The sequence below is a fragment of the Phoxinus phoxinus genome, assembly GCF_949152265.1.
Source record: "Phoxinus phoxinus genome assembly, chromosome: 4".
In the NCBI taxonomy this organism is placed as follows: Eukaryota; Metazoa; Chordata; class Actinopteri; order Cypriniformes; family Leuciscidae; genus Phoxinus; species Phoxinus phoxinus.
This window is the reverse complement of record NC_136879.1, coordinates 28,905,667-28,923,314: the sequence shown is the minus strand read 5'-3', so window position 1 is coordinate 28,923,314 and position 17,648 is coordinate 28,905,667. Positions and strand designations below refer to the sequence as shown.

The following is a 17,648-nucleotide window of genomic DNA, read 5'->3' as shown; positions in this document are numbered from 1 at the left end:
TCGCATCATTCGCATGTTGAATAAACACAGAAGAGAGAAAAGCTCGCATTTGGCTGCATTTAATTTGTTTCTTGAATAATTGTTACAGATCAACATCATCACTCCATATACAACTACAAGTACATTTGTACAGTTCATTTTCATTGGCGTATTTACAAAACATTTATGTACATTTGTCAGTGCAATGTCAATTTTATTCTTTAAACAACACTTTACAAAATAAAGTTCATTAAATTAATACATCTCTAGCAGTTCATCGAAATTAATTTAACAAAATTAGGACTAACGACATAGACAAAGACACACATCAGTAGTTGATTGCACTACTTGAAGAGAGATCATTTTGCCATTTTAATAAATTATCCCTGTATCCAAAAAAAAAAGGTCAATGCTTAAAGCATGTTTGTGGTTACTGTAATTGTAATACATCAAACAGCCTATTTTAATTTAAGAGTGATATCATTTGAGTCTGCATGTTGGATTTCTACTTTTCTTCCAACATTAAAATACCTAAAAACGGTTTACAGTCCATTTATCATATTTGCATTACTCTTTATGATGATTAATCATTTCCGTACAGTATTTCACATACATTTCTTTTTCTGACAGGGATAAACCTTTCTTTGATGGCTAACATTTAGAATATCCAAGGAAATCTGAAAAGTACAGCAGCAAAATGGGTGCGGGCGAATGAATCCCGATGATTTCCAAGGGTTTAACGTCCCCTCGCAGGAGGAGCTCATTCAGTTGATGAGTTGCTGAAAAATAAGAGCCATTCAGTATTTCATACATCATTTCACAGTGGTAATTAAGTTGGGCTCTCTTTTCAAGAGTCACTAAAGAAATGCTACTAATAACCTGGGATACCCTCCGACACAGACGTCCAGAACGTTCAGCAGTTTAGCGAGGATGCTGTTCTCTAAAAGCATGGGTTGTGAAATATTCTTCTGTGCTAATACTGTTCACACAACAGACCGTCTAACAGTATTCAATGCTTCCCACAGATTACGCACATGACCAGCAGAACACTTTGGCTTGGACACATGAGAAAACATCAATCAGATATGTATCCGTTTGCCGTTTCTAGTTTCCGGGGTCAACAGTTTCTTTTTTGTAAAGCAAAAAATACAGTGGTAACAGGAAAACGTGTCAAAAGCAGCGGTATTGTTGAGAGGACGTGGTTTGGTCAGACTGCTAAGACTAAAGCTGTAAGCAAACATGTTTAGGCAAAGTGAACTACTGCATTAAAAAAATAATAATAATTAATTCACATTGATAAAAATAAATTTATACAAAAATAAAATAAAATAAAATGATATACATTTACTCTTCTAAAAAAAAAAAAAAAAAAAAAAGTGTCTCAAAATAACCCGCTTAAATAAGATTTAAAACAAAAACAAAAATAGCATATGTATAATTTGGCAGCAGGGAGTGGGAGGATATTCTATTAAATGGCAGGTATTGTCTTTTTTTTGGAAGTGAATTTTGTCCATAAAATAATTTCAACTGCCCTCAGATGATATAATACTGTCACACTGATTTTCTATGAACAGTTGGCCAAAAGATGTGAGGTAGTGTATGGAATTTACTGTAGAAAAAATGAAGAAAAAAAAACCAACTATGACAAAACTAAGCCAACCAAACTTTTAGAGAAACCTTTTAGGGCTCTAGAATCTATACCAACACCATCTTCCCCATCAGCTTCCTAATTAAAATAATCTGTTCTGTCAGAAATGTAGCACTACAGAAGCACAAGCTCTTGTCATGTGATTCTTGGATTCACCAGTGTGGGTTGGCAAGTTTTGTCTGTTTGCTAATGGTGATATCAAGGGATTGGCTAACAGTTATTTGTTTGCTTGGCAACAATCACATGATCGCTACAGTTCTCTGTGATTCACTCATTCGCCCTCTCCCTCGTGTATCTGAAGTGTCAGGTACCTCTATTCTGAAAGCACAGTCAGCGGCGGTGTCGTGCCTGTCGGCTAACTGATATTTTGTGCTTTCACAAATGATGGTCCTCTGGGGCGGCTCTGCCGTTTCAGTCCTCATTGCACTGGCGTACTGACAGACCCCCCTAGTGTCTTTAATGTGGAAGAGCATGGCATCACTGCAGCACACAGTACTTCTTGTAGTCAGATTCAAAGTCTTCGTCCATGCTAGTGGTGTCTGCCATCTTTTTGCCCTCTGTTTTTGGCAGAAACTGCGAGTAGTCCACTCCCTGTTGCTCATAGAACAGGATGTAAGCTGAATCTGTGTCAATCTCGTCCGAGTGAACTTCCTGAATAGACGACAAGAAACGGGGTTTGTTTTAAGTGTTGCACAATTCTCGTTTTAGTGTTGTCACGAAACCAGACATCATCAAACTTTCAGTAGTCGACACCAATGCAAGGGAAATTTCAGGAATGTAAATTTCCATGTTGATACCATAATACTTACATTGAACACAATGCTTTTTATTTCAGATTGTGTTGTTTTGTATTTTATTTTTCAGCAGTCGACACCAATGCAAGGGAAACATTTCAGGAATATAAACCCAATGTTGATACCACAGTGCTTATATTGAACATGCTATTTTCATTTCATTTTAAATAAAATTACAATAACATTTGTATTGTTTTATTTCAATTAATTTGATTTAACTCAATCCAAACAATGTTGAACTTTTGAAAGCACCTGCCAGTCAGTGTGATGATACTAAATTCAGTTTAGTATCAACACTGAAGTACCGGTAATTTTGACATCTATACTTTGTTGTCCAATAATTTTCTATCCTTGCAGAAATACATACTCTGTGCAGTAAGAGTGTCAAATAATAGAAACCCCTGAGATCTCAAAGAATAAACAGAGTTGGGATCTTACCTTGCAGCTGCTGTCATTGTAACAGTACCATTTTTCATTGGGGTTTTTAGCATAAGTCACGTAGTGACCCCCTCCCATTATTCCTGAATGGCACTTAAAAGAAAAACAACAATCAAGGTGTCAGAAAGGCTTTTTACAAAAGGAATCATTACACATTGAAACATGTAGAGAAGAATCACTTACTGAGATTGCATATAAATTGTACAGGGGCTCCAGGCAGATGTCATTTCTTTGGTGAGGGGTGTCCAGGTCTGAGCTGACCTCTGAGTGTCCATTACTCTGACTGCTGTCTTGTCCCAGTCCATTCACCATGACAACATCGCAGTCGTTTGAGGTGTCCAGTGACCAGGTGTCTTGCCCATTTGCATCAGATGGCATCTGATTGTCCCCGTCCGTCACTGTGCCCTGCTCTGACTCGGTCTCGCTCTCCTTGCTATTGCTACAGGTATCCAGGTTTTCTTTGCTGTTGCAGAGTCGATGCCTGCTGCCCAGCTGTGGAAGACGCAGACGCCCCTGTTTCCGTCCTGTATTTCTGGGGCTGCTGCCAGGGCTGCTGTTTCTGCTCAATGGGCTGCACACCCTCCTGATAGAGCACGGGGTGCCTAAAACAACAACGCAGTGGTTAGAGAATCTCAAGTAGTGTTCATTTAAAAAGTCTGCAAATATAGAAGAGAGACAGACCTCTGCCAGAGGTGGGAGGACTGGCCACAGTAGTAGTGGAGATGGAGGACACAGAGGAGTCTCCTCTCTCCAGCCTCTGGAGCTCCTCTACAAGGCATTCGCTCTGGAGGCTCTGCAAGCTGCCCATGCTCTGAGCTACATCCCGTGGGGTCAGGAACGCACTGGGGTCAAAGCTCTCACGTGGAAACTTCACAATCTTCTGAGACTTAATCCACCGTCCATTGACAAACTGGAAGCGTTTCAAATGAACAATCTGAAAAAGGACATAGAAAAACATATGTTGTAACCAAATGTTACAAATGTTGCTTAAAATTACATTGATGTTACAGTATGTTAAATGTTGCTTATTTAGCTCAAAAGATCTAAAACTATATAATAATAATAAACAAACAAATATATTTTTTAAGATTTTATTAAATAAAAATGAGAAAACTATATTTTATTAGATCAAATGAGCTAAAAGGACTTAAATCAGCAATTACTCCAGTCTTCAGTGTCACATGATCGTTCAGAAATCATTCTAATATGCTGATTTGATACTCAGTTATCATCATAGTTGGAAACAGTTGTGCTGCATATTAATATATTTTTTGGAACCTGTAATACATTTTCAGGATTCATTGAAAAAGTTAAAAAGAACAGCATTTATTCAAAATATAAATATTTTCTAACAATATAAATCTTTACTATCTGCTTTTACAATCAATTTAACACATCCTTGCATAAAAGTATTAAAAAGAAGATTTTTATTTTTTTTACTGACCCCAAACTTTGTAACGGTAGTGTATCTATTCCTAGATCTATTTTTATTTTAAATAAATGCTGTTCTTTTTAAACTTATTATTCATCAAAGAATCCTCAAATAAGGTATCACAGGTTATTAAAAAAAATATTAAGCAGCACAACCGTTTCCAACATTGATAATAAATCAGCATATTAGACTGATTTCTGAAGGATCATGTGACAGACATGATACTGAAGACTGGAGTAACAGCTGATGAAAATTCAGCTTTGTGTCACAGAAATAATGTATATTTTAAAGTATATTAAAATAGAAAACCATTATTTTAAATTGTAATCATATTTTATTACTGTTCTAAAGCATAAAAAAAAAAAAAAACATTTATTTCCAAACTTTTGACCAGTACTATATATATATAAATATATATATATATATATATATATATATATATATAATTTAAAAATATAATTTTTTAATTAAATTTTTTCAGAGAAGGAGGGTTTCATACCAGTACAGGGGGCAGCCTCCAGAGGTCGAGCTTCTTGGTGGCCAGGCGGTGGGTCTTACACTTGGAGCAGTAATAGAGCTCATCCTCCCCTAACTCTTCTTCACTGGTGAAGGCTTTCAAACAGCTGTCCAGACTGATAGGCTCTGCCTGAGCACGCCGACTCTGCTCAACACTGGGATGCTCTTCCACGATCTGCTCCACATAAACATCAGCAACTAATTACTTGACAGACACAGTAACAGAATGAAATGATAACTACCCCAAAACACTAAGAGCTCTGGACTTATTTAAAAGATTTAGAACTAGAATGGCATTTCCTTTTAATGCACAATTAAACATTATTTTCAAACTCATCGTAAGTTATAAAAAGGTCAGTTCTGCTCTGTAATGCACCATAAAAGTGGTGCAAAAACCATATGATTTTATTTTGTCAACTCCAATTTTAAACAACTTATTTACTATGACTCTGCAGTAGACTATGCAATCAGAAAGTGTATTTTGCAAGTAGTAAATGATAGATAATAATTAGCAGTTTATATCAGGAGCAAGTCTTGCTAGAGGTAAAATAGATGCAGCAGACCCAGAAAACAATTAATCATACAATATGATTTTAATGGATTTCTCAGCTGTGATGTGAGATGAAAGCAAATCTCTTCACAGGGAATGACAACACTAGCAGATTAATCATTATGTGTACATCAAGTCCTGCAGTGCAGCATCAGACTGCATGCAGTATAGAAAGACTGTCACAAAGCAACAACCCACTGACTGAAGTACTGAATATGCTGCTTTTACGGCCTTTAAAATCTGTGAACATCTGTAAAGCACGTACTCGTTCCTGAGAGGTCTGGTAGCGAAGGTGCAGGGCGGTGGGGTCCCAGTCTACAGCAATGTAGGCATTCCCCAAAGATGCTCTGTCTTCATTACAGTCCACTGTGCAGCCTCTGCAGAACCTGGCAAAGTCACGACAACCCTTGTCAGTCACGACAGCCCACAGTGTGAGATATGTGCATGCACAAGCGCTGAACTCAAATGCCTTACCTGTACCAGGGACACCAGGCACAGGAGTTACCATCTTTCTGCACCACCCGCAGAGTGAAGGGGTATTGGTAGCCCATACTGTCATCACTGGAAGAGAACATGACATGTCACATAACAGAGTAAAGGAACTTTACAGATGTGCACAGGGAGCCAAAGCCACAATGAATAAAACCTAGAAATGAATAACATTTTGACAAATTTAGAACAGAGAAGTTAAGGAATAAAAAATATTTAACACTCTGCACTATTTTCTAGGTCACTAATGACCATGTGAACTGAAATAAGGAACTAAAGGAACTGTGAAATTCAATTGTTATTATGATGCTATCATTTGCATTAATTTGTATTAAATCTGAAATCGTTCAAAAATCGTTCATAATTTTATTTTAAAGAAATGAATACTTTTATTCAGCTAGAATACATTCAATTGAACAAGTAAAGATATTTGTTAAAAAAAAATTCTATTTCACATAAATTATGTTCTTTTGAACTTTCTATTCGTCAAAGAATCTTAAAAAAAAAAAGAAGAAAAAAAAAGTTTCCACAAAAAATACAAAGCAGCACAACTGTTTGCAACATTGATAATAATAAGAAATGTTTCTTGAGCAGCAAATCAGCATATTGATAGAATGATTTCTGAAGATTCATGTGACACTGAATACTGGAGTAATGATGCTGAAAATTTAGCTTTGCCATCACAGGAATATATTACATTTTAAAATATATATTAATATAATAAAATGTAATATAATTGACCAATATTACTGTTTTTACAATAATGTAAATTAATGTACTTTTGATCAAATGCAGCCTTGGTGTACCCTGGAAATCCAGAGTTCTCGCGAGAGCACAAGCTGAATTTGCTCAGTGAGTTACTCTGGTGTCGAGTAATGATGCTCATTAAATGTGCCCTTGTATCTGAGCTGCACCAATCACATCGGGTTATCTGATATAGGCAGGCCAGAGGCGAGCTAAACCAATACTAACCAACTGCAGAACCACAGATGACTAGCCTTGGTGAGCATTAGAGACTTCATTCAAAAACACAAAAAAAATCTTGATGAACCCAAACTTTTGACTGGTGTACTTTGGACAAAAACAAACAAACATCCAAACTAATGATCAACATGAAAACGCTGTGAGCTACAGATGCCACTGACCAGTCTTGAGCGTGGTTGCTGGCTTCCTGTGGGGGCAGAGGGCTGGCAAGTCGGGACACCTGGATCCACACGGCATCATACAGGTCCTTTTTACTTGTGTGCACAGTGCACGGCACAATAAGCGGCATGCCAAACAGACTGGGCCTGTTCTTCTGAGAGGACAGGAAGTACAGCTCCGTCCGCATCTGAGGAGAAAGACCGGACACTTAGGATGCTTATAACCTTCGTGTTAAAGGGTTAGTTCACCCAAAAAATTTAAATAAAATTGTCATCAATTACTCACCCTCATGTCATTCCAAATCCATAAGACTTGTTCATCTTCGAAACACAAATGACATTTTTTTTTTATTGAATCTGATTTCGGTCCCTTCTTTGACAGTCCATGCAACTACCACTTTGATACTTTAAAAAGTTCACAGAGAATGTAAAACTAATCCTAATGAATCAAGTCGTTTAGTCCAAATTTTCTGAAGAGACTGGATCACTTTACATTATGAAAATGTTTAATTTAGGCTTTTATTCACATATAAACATTAATCAGCAAACATAAACAGAAGCTCAATCATATATACTTGATGCATGAACTAAACCTCAGTGGTTCTTGCAGAAGCTCAAACGTGCTGCGTAACACATGAGAATGAACCTCATTGGTTCTCACACATCAAGCAAGCATGCTTGAGCTTCCATTTACCATATCTGATGTGTGTGTTTGTGTAAAAAAGGTCTAAATTAAATATAAAGGTCTAAAAAATATATAATATTCACCATATAAAGCAATCGTATCTCCTCAGAAAATTTGGATTAAGCTGTTCGATTCATGTATTAGTTTTACGTTCCCTTTATGAACTTTATGAGTCAAAGTGGTAGTTCCATGGACTGTTAATGGAGGGACAGAAATATCTTCATTTGTGTTTCGAAGATGAGTAATTGATGATTTTTTTTTTTTGAGGTGGACTTACCCTTTCAGTCCAACAGTGAATATGAAGTGAATGCTCACCATCTTTCTGTGCATGGCAATGATGTAGCCAATGAAGGGGCTGTCTTGCACGAGCACAGCATGGCCATTAGGGATACCATTGGCGAGGGGCTTCTCGGGGGTACATGGGACCACTGTGCTGGGCATGCCATTGGGAATTAGGCCAGACTTTCCAATGTGATTATTTCCTGCTGTCCCGTTGGCTGTAGGTGTTTTTTCTAAAAATAATATTATTTTTTTATTCATAATAATAATATGGGTCAATGGCAAATAAGGGTGTCCATGATGAAGCAAAACTTCTCTTTTAAGGCCCAAGAGAAAGAATAAATCAATCCTCATTACCTGTTTGCACTGGAGAGGTGACTGAGGTGGGTGAGCCAGGCACAGGGATTTCAAATGCACAGAGGAAGCAGTTCACAGAGTGTCGCACCTTCTGGTTGTCCTGAGGAAAGTTCTAGATCAAAGAGAAGCATTTATTTAAAAGCCAGGCCACTTGGATTGTCACAACAACAGTGTCTGATGTGGTGAGTTGAGCTGACCTTGATGTTGGATGTATGAACCTCAGCCAGTAGGATCTGCTCAGGTTTCAGGCTGCACAGCTCGCTCAGCTGTTTCTTCAGGCCCATGTACTTCTCATCCATGTTGAGACGGAGCCCGTAACGCACCGGAGTAGAGCCGTCAAGTTTGATAACTGCAAATCAAAAAATCTTTTATGTGAGACTGACGTACCTGCTGATGAATTTTAAAGTGTTTGTTTTCTCTCTGCTTGGCTTTACCTGTGATTTCTAAGTGCATGGAGCTGTCCATGGGCAGCGGCAGCGATAGGAAGTTAAAGGGGTCGAAGCGGGCGCTGATGTGGCCGCAGGTCTTGCACTTCACCTGGGACCTGAGCTGCCCATGGAAGAGGTCCACCACAATTGAACGATTTCTCCGCAAATGGTTTTCCCAGGCCTGTGAAAGAGAAACACGCAGATGTCCTCAGGGTGAAGAAACGACTTTTCATCAGTGTGTCCCATATAGGTTCATTTAAGAGTGCTGAGCTGATGTATTGAGCCTGAAAAACAGGAGTTTTGACACTAACCTCTGTGGCTACTTCATGATCTGGCCGTCCATCACTATCCTTGAGCTCCACGTACGGCTTCTCGTGCACGCGATTCAAGTCTTCATGAAGCCCATCCAAGAGAAATGCCAAGAGCTCCTGGGAGTCTTGCTGCTGGAAGCCATTGAATCTCGGTGCATACTTTGCTATTGTCCACTACAAAAATGTTTTTTAAAAAATGGCATAAGAATTTTAACATAATCATTTGGGTTTGATGCTAATCATTTCAGAGATTTCTGAGAATTTCAAAACCCACCCTGAGTTTTAGAGGTGCAACGTTCTTCTGGGTGCCGCTCCAGAGTTCCTGTACCAAATCACCATAGCATTTGGCCATGTGACCACGCATTCCTATCGGATTGGTTCTGTCAAGGCAAGACAGCTCATTGGTCAAGAAGTATGATTGTGACCCATACAAAAGTTTCCGACTTTTCCTTCAAGTATAAAGGTGCATCACAGTAGCGGCGTTTTGTCATTTCGTGGGCAAAAGAGTTCCATTGTCCATTCTTAATGGTCGATGCATCAAGCACTGCTCACACAGAAGTCACTTTAAAATCAAGCAACTTTCTGTTGGTCAACATGGCGTCACCAACTCAAACACAAACACACTTTTTCGCCCTCATGTGAAACTCACGCTCATGTGGGTTCCTGTTGAAATGATTGGATGGATTTCGCCCACAACATTTTTCAGAGCAAACAGTAAATGTGAATGCTTAACTAAGTAGTTACAAATGGATTTTTGTATTTAAAAAGGCACTGGCCATGTTTCCTTACCTGTTAAGCTCATAAAGGTGTCGCCCTGAGATGAAGTACTCAGTGAGAGGCTTGGTATTGCTTACACACTGAATACTGGAGTTCATGAAGCATGTGTTACCCAGGTTACTCAAACCTGTGGCACCTTTCTCAGTAGGAACTGCAAGAGAAATGGGACAGAATATATTTGAAATTTTTTTTAAGAGAGACTGAAGGTTTGGACTTCACAGGCACAACCACTTGAGTACTATCTCCGTGAAGTTCAATTACTCAGTATTTCATAAGAGTTCGACAGCAACAGTGAGTCTTTAAATGTCAAAGCTGATATCTGTCTTGATTTGGCTTTTATATTGCTTTGTTATGTAATTGCTTCTTGGACTCTTGCTGCTTTTGTTCCTGTGTTAATAATCTACTTGATGTGCTTTGGTAACAAGAAACTGGTCTAAAGAATTGTATTATAGTGCCATCTAGGTAAGGTCAAACTCAGATAAACATTCTGGCATTTGTAGATGGTTTGGCCAGCCTCCAATTTGCATAGATTTTTCCAACACTTTCCAAGAACTCTGACCTTACCTTTGTGTCTGTCGATTTTGCTGCTGTTTGCAATGAAAGACATTTCCTCTGGCCAGCTCATATCTTTGTTTCGAACTGGAGAAAGGGAAAGATATCTTAATAATTGTTCCTTTTCCATCAGTACGGTCATGCATGCTTTGCAATTTAATCCACACTGCTCAGCAAATGTGAAATGAGATAAAACTTTAATTAAGACAGATAAATGTCACAGACATACCCTCAATAACTAAGTGCTGTTCGTCTTGAATTTTCAAACTTTCTAAAGTGTGATCTTCATCGTCCAGGAGAGTGAGGTAATTCTGATAAAAAGACAATATAAAACATGATTAGTATACAGTATAAATGTATGTATCATGTATTATGATAATCATTTCTTTGTGAAATATATGAATTCAGCCTTGGTGAGCATAAGAGACTTTAAAAAACAGACTTTTGAACAGTAGTGTGCCACTGATAGAATTAAAAATTTTAAGATTCCAAATTCAGTCCTTCTCGAACACGAAAATGGAGCAAAAAAATTGAGGGCTCATCCCCCACTACACATTTTTGTCCAATCAAATGCTCTCTTTAATGTTTTTTTTTTTTTTTTTATAAATCAGAATGTAAATTCATGTCCCAGTGTGGGAATTCATGTTAGTGTTTCTATGCATTTTTATATTTATTCCAAATAACTAAAGGCAGTAATATTTTAAACAATATAATTTATTTTATAAATTGATGTTCGACTGTTCTTTTTTTCCGGATCATCAGTCATCAAGATCTATAAACACTGGCCACTGACACAAAGATATACCATTAATTTCACCAAGCTCTTTGCTCACTAAAAAAACTAAAAATGTTTTCAAGCCATGTCAAATTTGATTTTGACGTGACAAAGTGGTGATAAGTGGGTGAGTTGTTTACTTTTTAATTAGTCTTCCCATTAACGCCATCATTTTGTTCATTTAGACTGAATCGCGAACGCAGAACACGCACAACAGCAAGAGACGGGTCTTTTTTTGGCAGGTGATTTATCACACGAACCAATCATATCACGATGAAAGCATTGACACCTCTCATGTGACTTTCCCTCATTCATTCTCAACTACTCCCCACCAAACACACGCATTAGGGGGTCTGTTAAAACTCAATGGGCTCAAGGGAGGCAAGTAATTTTTTCCTGCTGGTGTCGCTGTTGGACAGTGTAACTTTAGAAAAACTAGTGATTTATACACTTTTTATACTTTTCACATTTTGTTATATTTGTGTGGTTTTATTTTTGTAATATAGTTTATTTTCTCCTTGCCTTATTGGAGGAAACGCCCCTGCACTGAATATCTTGTAGCAAATCAGTTAATAACCGTGATGTAAAAAGCCTTCAATAGGAAATATGTGAATACAGGACTTTGCATTTTGAAGCATTTCCTCACAGTTCACTGCTGCGAGGTGACATCTGTATTTTTATAATGAGGACAGATTTGCATATGAATGTCTCTGATCAGAGTTTGACGTTCTTTTATTCAGTATTTGTTAAAGAGGTCCCCACTAGAGGGCTGCATTGGGGTCCCGCAGAACCCGCCATTTGCCATGAAACAAGAAAGGAGTCTACAAATGAAGTTCACCGCAGTCGATCAGTAACATTCTCTACCTACATAGCAGGCTAAGCCGAGTGATTCATTATTTCATTCATTCGTAAAGTTGTTTAATGTTTTTTAGTATTATTTATTTTCTTTTTGCTATATGTTAATTAGCTAGGCTACATTAACACCTGTTATTTCGGGGAGGTTTTTATTTCCTATTCATTTTATTCTTTATTTAATTAGTTTTATATTTAATTTGTTTAATATTTATTTATTGTATATGTAACTCAGATAAATAGTTTAACTGTTAAGGTTAGGTGTGTGTGTGTTGTTAGTTACGCATACATTTCAAATGTTTTTAGGCTCCACTAATTGTGAAGTTTTGCTTTAACAGTTGATAGAGTTTTATAAGGCTAATAAAAAGCTGACCGAATGCGTTTGTCATTTGTGGTGCTACCGTGCTAGCATTACTTTATCTTATGGTCGGCTTAATTAAACGCAATGTTTAATCTCTGTTATTCTGAACGTTTAGCATAGCCCTAATGATTGTGTAATTTTTTCACAATTTCTGCAAGCAGTAACAGAATGTTTGAGGGTGCGCTGGGAGTGGAACACGCACATTGTGGGAGAGGGCGGTAATGGTCTGGAATTCAGAGGGAGCGGGATTAAGAAAAAAAGTCCCGTGCAGGGCTCTAGTCCTCACCTCACTATTGTAGAGCCAGAGGCGCATGTCCTCTTCTTTTATGCGCAACCTCTGGGACAGGTAATCATGAATGTCTTTAATGGTGCCCATCCTGCTGAAACATCCCGTGTATGCCAGCACTCGCTTCAGAGGGGCGTTCGGAGAAGGAACATTTCCTGTGTTGGGAACGAAGCATCTTTTAGCATTCTCTTTGTTACATACAAAAAAACATTTACACATTTTAAATACAACCTTTTATCGTAGTTCCACCAGCTGTGCTGTTATATATATATATATATATTCAAAAATGAACATTAAAGAAATCATGGAGTATGTAAATGTAATTTAACTTACTATGCTAAATTAGTAAAGTAATAATTTTATGGTTTCATTTTAATGATGAGAAATGTGAAGATCCAGTCCATTCCATCCATATACCCTAGCATGCATGCTATTAAATCAACGCAGATGTCACAAGGAGCACACAAATCAATATATAACACATAAACAGCACCAATACCTGATTGACAGACTGAGGATTAGTTGTAAGGTAGCAGCAAGAAAGGGCAAAGGTCATTTTCAAAGGGGACATTCATCAAATCATTAGTCTGGGTGATTTGAATTAAAAAATAAAAATCAAGCCAATTTTTAATTAGTCCAGTCTTGTGGAAAAATACATATAAGATTCAGACAGCAATTATTGATTTCATAGAAGACAAAAATTATTTGAGACAAAAAAATAAACAAAATAATAATTGGTAAGATTGCAAAGCAAACAATTACAGGAAATCAGCCAGAGAGCGCTCATCTTTACCCACACCAAACAGTCTTCTGAGCCAGACAGCCATGAATGAGTGACATACAATATTTCTAGTCTCGAAAACTTAAATATCTAGATCCATTTTTAAAAAAATGTATTCAACATGGTTTTATAGCTGATTATATATACATATATATATTATAGCAAAACATATAAAATATTTAATATAACCAATGTAATTTTACATATTTTATGTTTTCTTTTGTTTTTATTATTATTTTCTATTCTAGGCCGAACTCAGAAGATGACTCTGGGTGTTGGCAACAGGATTTGCCTCTTTAGTAATCCAGACAGGTCGTTTTGCTGAGACCGAGCTGAATGCATTTTAGGAGATTAGAGAAACTGGTCAAGGCGGAGGTGGAGGGAGCCTCTCTCTTGCTGCAGGCTTACGTTACCTCGGGGCATATGTGGAGGGAACATTCGCAGGCTGCTCATACCCATATTGACCCAGATGTTAGACTGAGGGCTGCGTGTGGCCGGTTGCTGTCGCAGGAACAGAAGGTATCGGGGGAAGAGCTCTAGCTCTGGGTGAACTGTGACTGTAGACATGATGACCTGAAGGAAGAAAAAAAGATACAGCATAAGCACAATGTATATAGAAGATTGTAAAATGTTTTTAAAAAGCTTGACTACAGTGGTGCAGTGCTTAAGAGAGACGCTACATTTGTCTGAAACTGAATTAGAAGTTCACGGGTTAGATTCAGGTGACGTTTTAAAGCTCTTTTCGTGGCCATTTTTTAAACCCCTACTGCAATACATTGTGACAAAAAAGGTTTGATTTACTGTAAAATTTATATCATTACCAAAATCAAAAACTTTTTTAATTATGAAAATTAATACTTGGAGGGGTCCTTTTAAGGTATGCTGCCAAAATCATTAAAGAATATCTGTAATTACATTTAGTTGATCATTTTTGACTAATAATATAAAAAGAGAAAAAAGAGAAAACAAAAAATGTATGCAACTTTTTTTATTTTATAAAAATGGGGGAAGAAGGGGAAGAATCAATAAAACATTTTTTTTAAAAGGGCAGTTCATCATTCACATGGTGCATCCTGTAAAATATTTTTTTTATTTAAAAACACCTCCAGAATGTAAACTTTTACTGTTTATTTGACAACATCTCTTCATTATTAACCATTTTAAGGCCATCTAATATGAATCATGTGCTAGTAAAGTGAAGAAAATGAGTCTGATACAACACTGTCCAACAGAGGGTTAAATCAAAATAGCCAAGCATAATCTGTATTCAGGAAACAGGTTTAGTACCGTAATACCTGACACAGTTCATGTGACACCTCATGTCACGTCATCAAGATCATTGTGTGTCAAAGCAAAAAAGCCAGACCAAATAGCATTCATTGAAGCATTCAAATTAAGTGCCTATGGTGGGACATGGAATACATACCGGTCGGGGGAGGCTGACGTTGGCCCCATACCAGTGATAAAGTGCCCTCCATACCGGCTCTGGCACAGTCTCAAAGTCCCGGCTAGCCAACAGCTGTTGGGACTTTTTCAGCCGCCCTCCCTCCATAGTCAATGTGGGTGCCTGGACATAACGGAGTCACACACTCAAAGGGAGTTCATATTGACAGCAATTTGCAATGATAAATTGTATTGACCACCAGTGAATAAATCACAGGTGGTGTAAGCGTCCTTCCCCCTGCTCTTCTCTTGTTGACTGTGAGAACGGGAGGTTGGATGAAGGGGTGGACAGGACCAAAAAGGTCACTTTTTGACTTTACAGCAGCAATGTATTGTGTTGTGTAAAGAAAGAGTCTGATTATATTGGACGTTATGTTATTACATAACTGCAAATGTGTTTGTGACAAGCCATTATCATACAAAATGCTTTTAGCTTCATTTTCTAGAACACCAATGTTACAGACCATTTATCACAGGATTCATTTGTTCAAGGTGATTTTAATTTCAAAAAGGGCACTTTAATGTAGTTGTGAGCTATCCAAAGCTATAATTAGATGGAATAAAAGAAATAAAACTTGAAGGTGTTATTTCCCCAGCAGGCTGATTCAATGCACTTTGTTATTTCTTTTGATGGGCAAAAGGATTAGCAGTGGCTTCTTGGTTTTAGTGGGTGTTCTGAGCACACATACACTCACCTTCATGGGCTCGGTGGTCACCAGAGGCTGGTTGTCTATGGCACCAGGCCTCTGCGCGACCATGCTGTTGGGCAAATGGCCATTGGCACTGGAGAAACACTGGTTGTTGTTGTCAGAGATGTTGTGCTGCCGAGCGAAGCAGACGTCTGTGGCAGAAGAACTGATGTGTGGGGTCAGGCCTGAGGATGTGAAAATAAATGCTATTAATGGAGGATGAACACCTCTTTTCATCTCTATAGCATTGTTTTTCTGAGAAAAAAGTATGTGAACTTAGCATGTTTCCTAAATATCTGCAAACATATTATGGTATTTTTATGCTTTAGAACGGTCAAAAAAATAATAATTACATACAGCACCTTTAATAATTTTTGTGGAAAACGTGATAGTTTTTTTTTTTCTCCAGGATTATTTGATAGAAAGTTCAAAAGAACGGTGTTGTATACGTTTTCCAATTTAAATAAACAATGTAAATGTCTTTACTGTCACTTTTGAAAAGTAATGTATGTGATAACTGCTAGGCCACAACTTAAATCATATTCTAAACAACGACTGAGTGTGTACTTACTATTACCAGTGCTCTCCGAGGCCTCTGATGAGCTGGAGATGTTATCAGGAAATTTTTCCTCTGGGGAACTGGGAGAACGCACAACTAATCCAATTCTGTTCAGGACAGGCTCTATAGGTGCTGTAGACTGAGAACTTCTCATCCCACTGCCCTGAATTGATGGCTGCTCTACGACAATCGACTTATTATCCTGTTTAACAAAATGGATTGTATATCAAAAAAACATGTAAGCTCCATATTGTCAGTACTTTTTGGCCGGTTGATGTCTAAGAGAAACAAGGTCCAGCCAGATATGTGTACTATAAATGGGTCAGATCAGTTTACTGTTTTCTCTGTTGTCCAATTATAATTAGAAAAATGGTCATAATTTAGTTTGTTGTACTCAGTTTGTTTAGTACAAAACAGTACAATGTACTTATTAAAAAAAAAAAATATCATGATATGATCTCTTTTCATTGTTATGTAGAGGCTGCATAGACATAATGCTTACTCACATATCTGACATAGTCTTTCCACTGCTGCCACCACTGCATGGAGATCAGAAACCAGTTCTGACTGGGCTGTAGCCCATGCCTGCTCTCCCGCTCCAGCCAACCCCTGTGCCGTCACACAAAATCATTGTGGATGACAAACAGTCAGTTAATAAACAAGCACCAAAATAAACCAACAAAACATTCCTTCTGTCATAAGATATCAATAACAAACTTGGGCAGTATAGCCAAACAATAAGACACAATGATGTGGTACAGTATGTATGGTGTCTTTTTGAGCACAAACAGTCCAGCTAGAAAATCTAATTGAAAATGAAATTGTGTTCTCAATCTCTGTCTGATTTTAAACGCTGTTAGAGGCAACGGCGGTACAATGGATCCTTATAAACAGACAAAGTCTAATAATGAGGATCATGGGTGAGTGAAATACAATACAGCCCTCATAAAGCTTGTTTTAAAACATTGCGAAAGTGCTCAGTAGGACGCTTTTGAAAGGAAGCCGAGTTACAGAAAGTAATAGGGTGAGTAAAGAAATGCTGTGTCCTACTCTCACCTAATGATCTGGCCTTCCTCTTCAGGGGTAGCAGGACGCAAGCCCAGGACGATATGACACACCTAATGATCAACAGATTAACAAGCCATTTGAGGCCAGAATCAAGATAACAATGTACATACTTTACTGGATTCACTTACAGATTATTATTTACGCACTTTGTATTTTGTTACTTTGTCCAAAAATACTGTAGGTAGGATCTTACCTGAAACAGCAAGTTGAGGAACTCATTGGCGAGGGCACTTTTCACGCTCCATATCTGATAGTCCTCCAGGGTTAAGTGCCCGTGCTGGGAGTAAAACACAAGACAAATGTTTGAGCACGGATGACATACACGCATATAATGTCCTTAAACATTGGATCTAAAAAAAACAAAAACAAATGCAAGTCATTTTGTTTTAACTGAGAAATAAATGTAATTTATATGCCAATGTTTTATTTATTTTGGTCAAATTTATTTTGAAACATA

At 37.6% G+C, this 17,648-nt stretch overlaps 1 protein-coding gene across 5 annotated transcripts in view; it reads right to left on the bottom strand.

Annotated features, from left to right (window-relative positions):
- Positions 1-44: 44 nt before the first annotated feature.
- usp32 (ubiquitin specific peptidase 32) overlaps positions 45-17,648 on the bottom strand; it is a 47,269-nt gene continuing 29,665 nt past the window's right edge. For 2 of the 5 annotated variants that reach the window (XM_079609802.1, XM_079609804.1), the window contains 25 exons: positions 17,385-17,468; positions 17,180-17,241; positions 16,630-16,732; positions 16,136-16,325; positions 15,571-15,749; positions 14,859-14,999; positions 13,846-14,005; positions 12,652-12,806; positions 10,607-10,688; positions 10,390-10,464; positions 9,838-9,976; positions 9,323-9,428; positions 9,049-9,222; positions 8,744-8,918; positions 8,507-8,658; positions 8,310-8,421; positions 7,989-8,185; positions 6,992-7,176; positions 5,832-5,918; positions 5,623-5,743; positions 4,791-4,982; positions 3,541-3,793; positions 3,043-3,461; positions 2,860-2,952; positions 45-2,278 (listed from right to left, as the gene is read on the bottom strand). In XM_079609802.1, coding sequence (XP_079465928.1) covers positions 2,105-2,278; positions 2,860-2,952; positions 3,043-3,461; positions 3,541-3,793; positions 4,791-4,982; positions 5,623-5,743; positions 5,832-5,918; positions 6,992-7,176; positions 7,989-8,185; positions 8,310-8,421; positions 8,507-8,658; positions 8,744-8,918; positions 9,049-9,222; positions 9,323-9,428; positions 9,838-9,976; positions 10,390-10,464; positions 10,607-10,688; positions 12,652-12,806; positions 13,846-14,005; positions 14,859-14,999; positions 15,571-15,749; positions 16,136-16,325; positions 16,630-16,732; positions 17,180-17,241; positions 17,385-17,468 — 3,810 coding nt within the window. In that variant the 3' untranslated portion in view covers positions 45-2,104. The remainder of the gene's footprint in view (positions 2,279-2,859; positions 2,953-3,042; positions 3,462-3,540; positions 3,794-4,790; positions 4,983-5,622; positions 5,744-5,831; positions 5,919-6,991; positions 7,177-7,988; positions 8,186-8,309; positions 8,422-8,506; positions 8,659-8,743; positions 8,919-9,048; positions 9,223-9,322; positions 9,429-9,837; positions 9,977-10,389; positions 10,465-10,606; positions 10,689-12,651; positions 12,807-13,845; positions 14,006-14,858; positions 15,000-15,570; positions 15,750-16,135; positions 16,326-16,629; positions 16,733-17,179; positions 17,242-17,384; positions 17,469-17,648) is intronic. The other 3 variants (XM_079609803.1, XM_079609805.1, XR_013797195.1) reach the window with 2 other exon arrangements.